Source organism: Chinchilla lanigera, unplaced genomic scaffold (genome assembly GCF_000276665.1).
Source record: "Chinchilla lanigera isolate Chin_1 unplaced genomic scaffold, ChiLan1.0 scaffold00110, whole genome shotgun sequence".
Classification (NCBI taxonomy): Eukaryota; Metazoa; Chordata; class Mammalia; order Rodentia; family Chinchillidae; genus Chinchilla; species Chinchilla lanigera.
The window spans coordinates 5,716,449-5,727,832 of NW_004955511.1; the positions used below are offsets into that span (position 1 = coordinate 5,716,449).

At 60.0% G+C, this 11,384-nt stretch overlaps 1 protein-coding gene across 2 annotated transcripts in view; it reads right to left on the reverse strand.

The window, feature by feature from the left end:
• The window catches only part of Incenp (inner centromere protein antigens 135/155kDa), an 18,220-nt gene extending 10,501 nt beyond the window's left edge, over positions 1–7,719 (reverse strand). For both annotated transcript variants that reach the window (XM_005408128.2, XM_005408127.2), the window contains exons 1-4: positions 7,536–7,719; positions 4,174–4,324; positions 3,785–3,898; positions 2,392–3,110 (exon numbers count right to left, since the gene is read on the reverse strand). In XM_005408128.2, coding sequence (XP_005408185.1) covers positions 2,392–3,110; positions 3,785–3,898; positions 4,174–4,313 — 973 coding nt within the window. In that variant the 5' untranslated portion in view covers positions 4,314–4,324; positions 7,536–7,719. The remainder of the gene's footprint in view (positions 1–2,391; positions 3,111–3,784; positions 3,899–4,173; positions 4,325–7,535) is intronic.
• Positions 7,720–11,384: the final 3,665 nt, after the last annotated feature.

Below are 11,384 nucleotides of genomic sequence, written 5' to 3' on the forward strand. Positions count from 1 at the left end.
AGGAAGGCATCCTTAAGAATGAGTGGAGGGGCCAGGGATGTAGCTCAGCGGCACAAGCACCTGCCTGACAAGCACAAGGTCCTGAGTTTGATTCCTGGTACCAAAAAAAAAAAAAAAAAGAATGAGTGAAGCCTGTCACTTAAAACTACACATCTGCTGAGAATAAAAACTTGAGCCAAAAGGGACAAAAGCAGCATTTTGAAGACCGTGTATCCATCATCAGTTTCCTGATACCTAACAGTGTCAGAAAACAACTGCGCTCACCCACAGCGAGGCACGGGCACGCTGGGGAGGTGGACACAGCGGCCACACACAGGGCTAGCACCCTCGGAGCACGAGCGCCAGGCAGGAATCAACTGCACCCTTGCCGCCTCTGACCCCGGCACACACAGCTCTGGGAAAGGCCGTGAGAAACCCCCGTCCAGCTCTGTGAAGCCAGGCCCTGCCCCTGCAGCCCAGCAGTGAAGCCGCAGAGCAGACACTGAGTCTGCAGTCTCTTCATTACGCTTTTGCTTCGGACATGATTTCTCCACTATAAACATCTCAGCCACAGGCAGGGACAGAGCCAAGGCTGGGGGCGCCAAGAGGACCCAGGGCTGCAGGCAGAAGCGGGACAGGCAAGAAGCTATGACAGCAAAGCACCAAGGCACAAAGAGAATGAGGCAGGAAGTGCTCTTCCACCCGGGGCCTGGCTCCACCCACTTTCCCAGCCAGCTCCAGAGCCCTGGCGGGGGTGAGGGGACAGGGGAGGCCGTGTGAGCCCCACCAGCACCGACTTGTAAACACTTAGCGCCCCTGGCAAGCATGCCAGCCCGAGTAGGTGGGGCAGGGAGGTCTGCCCCCCAGTGCAGGACGCACAGGTCACCAAGGGCAGCCGGGTCGCTGCTCCTCCAGATCCTAGACCCTGCCTCCTTCCTTCTTGAGCAGCGGGCTGAGCCCAAGTCACACAGATACGGGCACCTGCCCGCCAACTCAGAGGCCCTCTCCTGAGTGAGGAAAGGGCAAGAGGAAGAGCAGCCTGAGGAGCTTCACAACTGCAGACCTGACAGGCACGGCGGCCCATGCCTGTCACCCCAGCACTGGGAGGCTTAGGCAAGAGGGCTGCAAGTTCGAGCCCAGCCTGGGCAAGTTAGCAACTTGCTACACCTCGGATCTCCAGCAGGAGGCGTGCGGGGTACAGCCTGGTTGTGACGGCCCTGGGCTCAATCCCAGTTCTTGGCCCAGCACACGAGAACGACACGCCTGGGGCTGTAGCCTGGAGACCCTCACGTCCCAGGATCAGGCTGGCCCGAGGAAAGTCACAGCAGATGGGAACAGCCTGCACCTCAGCCTTCTGAAAGCCCAAAGCAGACTGTGCCAGGCTGTATGACCCAGCAGGCTGGGAGGAAGCGGCACAGCGAGAGTCTCGAGCCCAGCAGGGGCCTCCCAAGCACCTGCCTTCCTGGACAATGCCAGGCGGAGTCCGGCCCTGGACCCCGCAGGCAGAGCCATGGCCGCAGCGCCTGCTCTGTAAAGACAGAGTCCCAACAACTGTCAGAATGTCTGCAGGACGGCCCTTGCCTTTGTTTCAAGAAATCTCAGAGCCAGGCCAACGCCAGCCACTCCTCACCCTGTGTGCACCACCCTGGCCATCTTCTCCCTCGGCCCCCACCTGCCATCCCACTGCCCCACAGCGCAGGGCCATGGCCTCCACAGTGCCAAGTGGCACGGGGGCTGACCCCTGCCACCCGCTGCCCTGTGCTTGCGCCTCCTGCAGGTGCCGAACCGCGGGGCACCGGCTACGCTCGTCCTGCCAGGTCTCTGCACCTGACACTGCTCCCCGGCCCAGGCTGAGCTCCGCTGATGACAGAGCAGTCAGGTGTGCCACCCAGACACCAAGGGTGAGGCCAGAGACGAGGAGGGAGGCAGGACGGAGGTCTGGAGCAGACAGCACCTCACACCCAGGCCCACGGCTCAGGGCCACCCTGCTCCTCCGTGCACGAGGCTGTCTGCCCCACGATGAGCCCGCCACACCTCCAGACCAGGCCTGGCCTCCCCAGCCAGACAGTGCACGAAAACTGCCAGGCAAAGTCAGCATCCCTGGCACAGGGAAGGGGAGGAGAGCCCGGCTTCCCCAGCTGCAAGCGGCAGGACCAGGGAACGCGGGCCGAGCTCTCCGGGCCTCAGTCTCCCATAGGCTCCTCTTTCTCACCCCGTTTGGTGGCCAGTGGCTCCTGTCAGACTGTCACGTCTTGGGGACAACACAGTCAGACAGAGTGCACCAGCAGGTACCGTGCAGGACAGCACAGCTGGGAAGGTTCGCTCGCTCGTGGAGAGCTCGAGGGACAGCCCCCTGCCCCAAGGCCCTCCCAAGCCTCCAGGGCGCCCTGGGCAGCACCCGGCCCCACTCACAGATGATGCGGCCAGAGGCGGCGGGCTCTGTGGCCGCGTTCTTAGCGACCCTCCTGCTCGACCTGCGGCTGGCGCCTTCCTGTTTGGCCACCAGGGGGTACTTCTGGGCCACAGTGTCCTGGGGAGCCGGGGCGATCAGGCTGCGCCGCACAGGCCTGGAGAAGTTGTCCGGCTGGATGGAGGTCAGCACCCGCTCCCGCCACGGAGAGTCCCGAGAGCCAGGCGCGTCCTGGGGCCCCGGGGAGGCCTGCGCGATCTTGAGCTTGCAGGCAGACCGCGCCGGGCCAGCGCCGTGGCTCCTGGGCCCCTGCGGGGTGGTCACCAGGGCGCTCGCTGTGACAGACTCTGGCCGCCCAGCCTCTGGCTTCTTGGGTGTTGATTCCTCAACCAAAGTCAGGTCGTCCTGCGCAGCTGCGGCCGGGGCCGGGGTCGGGGTCGGAGCCGAGGTGGCTACGAGCTGGGTGAGCTGCTGCTCGGCACTGCGGCGCTCCACAGCGCCAATCTCCACCACCAGCTTCCTGCTCTGCTCCGTGGGGGACCTCGGGGAGCACACGGGGGCGGCGGACACCTTGGAGGCGGCGGCAGCGGCGGCGCGGGTCACCCTGCGCAGCACAGGGGAGCCCTGCTCCCCGAACGCCATGGCCGGCTTCTCCACCCTGTCCTTGCCGCGCAGGGGCTGGGAGCTCCGCCGGCCGCTCCGGATCTTTCTGCGGGATGACCTGTATGGCAGAAGAGCAGGGGCTGAGGAAGCGGCAGGGGAGGGCGCACCCCAACATCTTGCTGAGGTACAGCATCTCCCAGGAGCTGCCAGCCCGCAGAGTGTGGATCTGAGGCCCTGGAGGCAGAGGATCCGGGTTCTGGTGCGAGCTTCGCCACCTCCTGCCACGAGACCCCAGAGCCTCGCTCTCGGGGCCAGCCGCCGGGAAGATGAGGGCCAGGCGGACCCCCGCTGCCTGAGGTCAGGGTGCCCGGCACCTGCGCACACCTCACGCCGTTCTCACGTCCCCGGCAAAGCGCACCAAGTGTCAGCAGCATCGTCCTCACTTTGGGGGGTGGGGGGGGAGTTTAACCCAGGGACACACGGCTGCGAGGGGCAGGGCTGGGGGATGCACCCAAGACACCATGGCTCCTAGACCCAGCATCTGTGCCCCTGGGTCCCAGAGTGGCCACCATTTCGGGGGGCCTTCTAAGGAGCCCAGGAGCAGGGTGGGACACCCCACCCCACCCCTCCAGTCACGCCCACCAGACGGTCTTGAAGTCCTTCCCTTCCTCCAGGCCCAGAGCAGACAGTCCACACTCCCATGCGCACACACGCGCACACGGGACTCCGCCACTGTACGCTTCACTGTCCCAACTCCCAGAGACCAACTGCCCAGCCCTGGCCCCGCCCTACCTCTTCCGGATGGGGTTTCTGTTTTCATCCTGAACATAGGAAACCCGTCTCTTCCTCCGCCGATTCTTTTGAGAAGGAGTTTTGGGCATCAGCTCGGGCTCTTTGCTGAATTCTCTGTTTGGTACGGGAAGGGCAACCCGTGAGGCTCCCCGGGACAGCCAGCCCCGCTCCCACAGCCTGCGCTCCTCCCAGCTTGTGCGGGTGAGCAGGGGCAAGTCACGGCCCGGTCACAGGCTTCCTCCTGGGGACTCGGCCAGGCAGTGAGGACGCACAGCCTCTGACGCCCCCTCAGCCACGAAGAGCCAGGCAGGGACCGGACCTCCCCGCCCTCAGGAGGGGGGAGGGAGCCCCGCTGCTGTCAGGACGAAGGGCCGTGGCACTGGCCTCACCTGGTGAACATGCGCTCGGCCTCCTCCTGGATCTCCCTGAGCCACACCAGGTCCTTATTGTCCATGTTGCACACAAAGTCCATGAGCTTCTGGTCGCAAAGGTCCAGCAGGTGAAGGGGCCCTGGGGCGGCTGTCCCCATGGTGGCGCTGTCTAGTGGCGGCCGGGACAAGAGGCACAGGGCTCAGGGGTGGGTAGCAGGGTGTCCCCAGAGGAAGAGCTGCTGCCCACAGTGCCCACCCATCACGGCCAAACGAGCACCCAGGACCTGAGCCAGGGCCCTCGCCGCACGCGGCGCCCGAGACCTGACCGGCAGCCTCGTGTCTCCAGGAGGGAGACACACCATCAAAGCCCCACACGTGGCGTGGCTGTCCCTGGAGTCCACACTGACAAGAGCCTTACACGTGGGCTTTTTGGGCTCTTGATGCCAGGCGTAGCCACCGCTTTCCTGGGCTAGGGAGAACGGCAGCCGCCCAGCCACCCCCACAGCCTGCTCTCCTGCAGGGGCCGCTCACGCCTGTGAGCAGTAAGAGAGGACGCAGCCACCCTGTGCTACACGCCAGGGAGCCCAGACACAGGTGCACGCTCTGGGTCCAAACATCTCTTAAGAATCAGAGAACGGAGGGGCTGGGGGTTTAGCTCAGAGGCACAGCGCCTGCCTGGCGAGCGCAAGGTTGTGAGTTTGATTCCCAGTACTGGAAAAACAACAACAACAAAAAAGAATCAGAGCACGGGGCATCTGGGTATCACAGGCGCTCGTTAGAGACGAGCTCGCCAGGTACCCCACCACCCTCACAGCGCATGTGTGGGGGAGCACATGAGCAATGTTTCGCTTTTAGGAAAATCTGTCTGCAAGTACTGGGTAAGGAGAAACACAGAACAAGCTAGACTTTCTCAGACCCTGGGAGCTTGGAGAGCCTCAAGACCTGGTGGTAAACCAGCCCCAGGTGGGACGTGTTCTATTAGTCAGGGCAAGGGTTCAGCAAGCGTCCTACCAAGTGAATGAATGCCAAACGTGAGCAGCTGGCGGCTGTCACCTGGAGCAGACCGCGAGCCTGGAGGATAGGACCCACCACGGTGACCTACGCTTCCAAAGCCAAGCACACGCACAGCTCAGCCTGCCCCCTGACGGCAGCTCTGGACGGAGAGGCTGACTGCGGACCCCCTGATCCTCCTGCAGCTTGACACAAGTCAGGCTGCGGCCTGGGGGACGCCTTGGGCCTGACTTCCAGGCACAGTGGCCTCCTTCTTCAGACAAGCTCTGCCCTCCATCTGCAACACTGTCTCCTACTTTGTGTGGCTTCCCTCCTCAGGGAGGCCTGCCCACCCATCTAAAGTAGCCCCGTAAGAAGTAAAAAATATTTTTAATTGGTCCCTATTTCATTAACTGCTCTAATAAGCCCTCACTCTTAGAGAGTTCCTTCAATTAGCAGAAAAAGACACCCAGGCTATACAAAAACTCACTCCACAGATAGAACTCAGGGGTAAAAATGTAACTTCCAAACAAGTCTTCCCCAATCCTGGAAAGCCAAAAGGCTAAAAATAACTCCAGAGAAAAATACACCCTGGTGTGAGGGTGCACACTTGTAATCCCAGCGCTTGGGCCACTGAGGCCAGAGAATCACTGCGAGTTCACGGCCAGCCAGGGCTACCTAATGGACTCGAGGCCAATCTGAACTACACAGAGAGACCTTGTCTCAAAAAAACAAAATGAAGTGAAAATACAGAAGGAGCAGGGGATCAGAAGCGGGGCAGGTGTGGGGTGAAACACTGCTTGGAACAGAACAAATGAACCCTGGATCCCAGGCTGTGGGAGACGGGGGGAGGGACTCCTGCGAGCTAGCAATAAAGCCACACACAGCTTCTCAACTGGAGGGTGCCTGTCCCTGTGTAGACACCACTCTTCCAAGAGTCTTGGGTTAAAACCAACACTTCTGCTGCCTCTGCAGTCCAGTTCCCTGTGGGGGGTGTCGGGACAAATGAGATCATTTCTTACACCCCCAGCCATAATCTCACCCACCAAGCTCAACTCTCTGCAGAGCACTGAGTGACGGGCTGTCTGCGTACTGCCGGTCTCTGCCCACCAAACACTGCACCCCAAGGGCAAGTCCTGTCTGCTTTGCTCCTCACTGAGAGCCTGCAGCCCGAAGGCCTGGCCCCACCAGGGACCCAGGCAGCATCCCCACCACCACACCCAGAGACAGCAAAACAACCTGCTGGGCACAGCTTAGGACAGGTTAGGACAGGGCCACACACACCCACCACCCCTGGATGCCAAGGACTGCACTAACCAGGGCAGGGCCAACCCGGCAGACACCAGGTTCTAGGCAAAGGCCCCAGCTCTGCAACCTCGGCTCGCTGCCACCCAATCACTTGCCCAAGCCCTCTGCACCTAGACCTCAGCCCTGGCCCAGCGCTAGACCCTAGTTCAAGGCCGAAAAGGAGAAAACTGTTCAGGGAAGCCACAGGATTGCCGAGGAAATAGAGAGCAGCAACGCCTGGGTAACTTTTTAACGTCTTTGTTCAACCAGCGGAGTGCACGAGCACTTTGCTGACAAATTTCAAAGAAGCATTTGGACTTCTTCCATAAGGAAGTGCTTAAGAGACCTTAGTACAGCCCCTGGAAAAAGTCGCCATTACGTTAGAACAGCAAGGAGGAGGGTGTGAGTCCAAAATCAAGCTCGAGGATGCCAAGTGTGGTGGCACACACGCCTGCAATCCCCGCTCTAGGGAGGCTGACGCAGGAGGACTGTTGCGTGTTTCAGGCCAGCCTGGGCTACAGTGAGTTCAAGGCCAGCCTGGACCCTACATAGCGAGACCCTGTCTCAAAAGAAAATCATCAGGCTCCAGCGAAGAGCAGTAGAAACGCGGTCTTCGGTCCCTGCACAAAGGCTTCCTCCACGCCCCTCATCGCTCGGTCCCCGTCTCCTCCCTCGCGCCTCCCGCAGCTCTGAGGCTGCAGGAAGCCGTGCACCTCTCCGCTGTCTGTTGTTACAGCCGCTTCCCGTTGTCAGTCCTACCCAAGGCGGGGGCAGGCGCCGCCTCATTCGATCGTCATCACAACCCCTAAGACTTCGTGTGCAGACAGGGAAACTGAGGCAAGAAGTAAAATTCATCCCGGACATCAGGGGCGGGGCCTGGGTTTTAACCGAGCTCTCGCCCCCGCCCCGCCCCCAGCCAGGGCCGAGGGTCCCCGGAACTCCTCCAGCAGCCCGGCGGGAGCTGGGTGACACCGCGCGCAGACACGGGGGGACACAGGCGCCGCCTCGGCCTCCGGGACGGGCGGTTAACACGCGGCTCGGGCGGCGGGGCACGGAAACGCCTCCGGGCATCCCGGGGACGGGACGCGCGGGCCAGCACTCACCGGCCGTCCGCCACCGCCGCAGGCTCCTCGGTCGAGTCCGCCGTGTCCGCCCGGCCCCCGCCCGCCAGATCAGCTCGCTCAGAGTCAGCGCCTCGAGTAACAGCGGGGCGGTGCAGCGCGGGCGAAATCTACGATTTTCAAAACTGAGGGCTCAGCCAATTCTCTGCAAGATTGTGTGGGCGGTTGCAAACCTCGGAGCCAATCAGGTGGCGGGAAGCACGATGGTGAGCATTCATTGGCTTCTCACACTATCAATCTGCGGGAGTAAGAGGCGGGGAAAGGAAGCGTGGACATTTTAACCCTCCTCGGCTTCCGGAGCGGAAGGAAGTCGCCGGGCCGGGCCGGCACGTGACTGCCGGAACTACACGTCCCAGCGTGCGCTGCACGGGTGACCTCCGGCATAGCGGGCAAACTGCACTGGTGTCAGGGTTCGCGCTGCGGGGTCCTGGTCACTTCGCCACGCTGACTGTAACCGCGTGAGCTGCCCGCCGTCAGCGCAGGACCTGGCCGCTCCCCGAGTGGACACCGTCCTATCCCCGTCCAGGGTCCCTTTCTTTTTTTTTTTTTTTTTTTATTTTGAGAGAGGGACTCGCCGTGCAGTTCAAACTGGCCTTGAGCTGACCTTGTAGCCCAGGCTGGTCTCGAACTCGCAGCGATCCTCCTGCCTCAGCCTCCCGATTCCTGGGATTACAGGAGTGCGCCACCACGCCCGGCTAACAGGGTCCCTTTAGCACAGACATTTTTTTCTGATCTTCCTGAGCACTGGGCATTCAGTCTGCTTGTCTTAAACCAACACCCTGGTCACAGATCACCCCGCGCAGCGGCCGCACGTGAAGTAAGAGACTGCGGCCGGTCAGACGGTGAGGACTGCGCAGGTGTGGGTTGCTGACTACTGCTCAAAGATAGGTATAGGTGGCCTCGGACTCACTATGTAGCCCAGGCTGCCTCCAACTCGTGGCGATCCTCCTGCCTCAGCCTCTCCAGAGCTGGGATTACCGGCGTGCACCATCACCTTGTTTTAAATACATTTTTAAATGTACAAGAACATTGAAAATGGATCCTGGTGATCTGAACAGGCCTCTACAAAAACATGCGTCCATACTTGTATTAATGGTACACTAACTACCCACTTACATTATTTGTCCACCTCAACTGCTCTGCTGGGGGGCCCTTTTCTCGTTTTTAAAGCATGCAAACGCTGAGACAACTTATTTACATAAATTAGTAAGTGCTTGACAGGCACGGTAGCGCAACCCTGTGATCCCAGCACTGGAAGCTGAGGCAGGAGGATGGCCATGCGTTCAAGGCCTGCTTGGACTACATAGTGAGTTTAAGGCCAGCCTGAGCTACATACAGAGACCCTGTCTCAAAAAAAACCCTAAATAGCCAGGCATGGTAGCGCACCCTTGTAATCCCAGCACCTGGGAGGATGAGGCAGGAGGATCATTGTGATTTCAAGACCAGCCTGGGCTACAAATGAGTCCATGGGCAGCCTGAACTGCATAGGAAGACCTTGTCTCAAAAAGACAAAAAACAACAACAAAACCTAAATAAATAAGTAGAAATGCAGATTTGGAGATAGCATGATCACTCAAACTTTTAAACTCCTTCTGAGATAGAAGCCAAAAATTCCATGGCAATAGATGAGCCAAATTGCCTTTAATAATCAGTCAGCAGATGACGTCCCCGGGGCAGCCAGGTGCTGAACCAGCCCTCTCCGTCAGGACACACATGGCCTGGGTGAGTCTGCTGGAAAGTGGTGTAGAGAGGGCCTGGCCTTGGCGTCTGACCGTTTTGTACACACAGGGCTTCCCCCGGAGCTCCAGAGCTGGGACTCAGGTGCTTGTCACAGTTTTCTGAGCGCTTGCTTTGGGATTGCCAGATGTCTTCCTTGGTCTTTGCTGACGGTCAGTGGGTTCCCTCAGGGGCTTAATCCTGGAAGGAATTTAGGATGGAAATTTACTGAAGAGAAATTCTAATCTAAATGAGGGCCCAAACCGGACATGGTGGCTCACGCCTGTAATCCCAGCACTCAGGAGGCTGAGGCAGGTGGATCTGCTGTGAGTTCAAGACCAGCCTGGGCTGCGCAGTGAGCTCAAGGCCAGCCTGGACTGCATAGCGAAACCCTGCCTCAAAAAAAAACCAAAAAGCAAAAAAAGACATAAATAAATAAGGGACCTGCCCAAGGCGAGACCTTTCCTCGAAATCGTCTGAGAGAGGAAACCACCTCTTGAGGTGACCCTGGATGACTACGGGTTAACAAGCAGCTGAGCTGCTTTGGGAAGATGACGTGGCTGGGCTCCCTGAGGAGAGGGAAGGTTTTGACCCGGGTCTCCCACGGGCTCGCTGTGACGTCAGCATCAGTGGAGCACAGCAGTCTTGGACAGGCTCCTCTGAAGTCCCTGCCTCCTGGACCACCGTTCATTTCCTTTTATCCACTGCCTTTGCTTGTGTAGCTTTGCTTTGTGATTTCCAGTGGAAAATTGCCCCGTAGGGTAGAAACGATATAAAAGTGGAAACAGGGCTTTGCTCTGTTCCCCAAGGGACGCCGGCAATACACCGCTCTTTGGCCTGTTACTCTGGGTGCTGTCGGTTCTGGCGGAGACCCGGGCACTCTCCTGCTTCGGTCGGGCTGTGGGCGAGGGCAGCCGCGATGCTGCGTGCCTCGTTCGAGCAAGAGAGGCCCTGGGTCTTGGCGTCTGCGAGCTGGAAAGGAACGTCCACACAGCCCACACCGAGGGCTTTGCTTCACTATGAACCCGTCACTGGCAGCTGTGTCAGGCTAGGTCTCCTTTGTCCCTACACCACTGCATGGAAGTGCCTGCCCGAGGGCAGCACCGACAGCTTTACAAAACCGCCCAAAACCCCGGGGAGGACAGAGGTTGAGACCCGGCTCGAAGGCAGCCCCAGCAGTGTGAGAGCCAGGGAACTTTCTGTTCCCTTGGGTATCTGCAGTCAGCCTGCCAGGAACCAGCGGCTCTGAGCTCCTCGGGGACCCGGCCATGTAAATGCGAGGCACAGTTCCAACCTGTGCGCAGCACCCTCCCTCTGCCTCCTTCCCTTTCTGTTTCGTCTTTTTGTTTTGAGACAGGGTCTTGGTATGTAGTCCAGGCTGGCCTTGAACGCAGTATCAAGCCCAGACAGGCCTCCAACTGATCCTCCTGCCTCAGCCTCCCGAGTCCTGGGGTGATAGGCGCGGCCACCCTCACCGCTGCCTCCCTTTGTTGATCAACCTTGGCTTCGCCCACATTATTCTACTCAGTCTCCGAACTGACTCGCTCAGGTGTGAATAATTCGTGAGCAAATAATAAAAGCATATTTCAAATGTTCCTTGGGGAAAAAGAAAAGGGAAAATCAACGGAATGATGAAAGGATGCGGCTCCTTCATTAGACATCCGCTTTCTCACACTGCCGCCCCCTGGTGGCGGCTCCCGGCAGCGCACCACGCGCCTGTGCCGGACCGGAGGACCGAGCGCTGGGGGCGGGGCGCCCGGGACGCAGGCGCAGTGGAGAGCAGGTAGCCGAAGACGCCGCAGCCGGGTACTTCGGCCTGTCGGTTGCCCGGGTGACAGTTCCTGTTCCAGGGCCAGCTGCTCCTGTCTCTTAGAAGCGGCGGGCCACTGTGGGCACAATGTATAACCATCCCCCAATGGCCCGGCCGTTCCGCCTGTGCGTCCCATTGCCATCCCAGGTAACCCTGGACACCGGAGACCAGGGCCGTTCCATAAATCTGCCTCCCGACCCCGGGGGTCGCTTCGGTGCTTCGGTCTGCCTCTGCGGTACGCGCAGGGTGGGTCGAAGGGAACGGGAAAAGCGACGCCCTTAACGCTCTGTCCCCGCCCCTCCCCC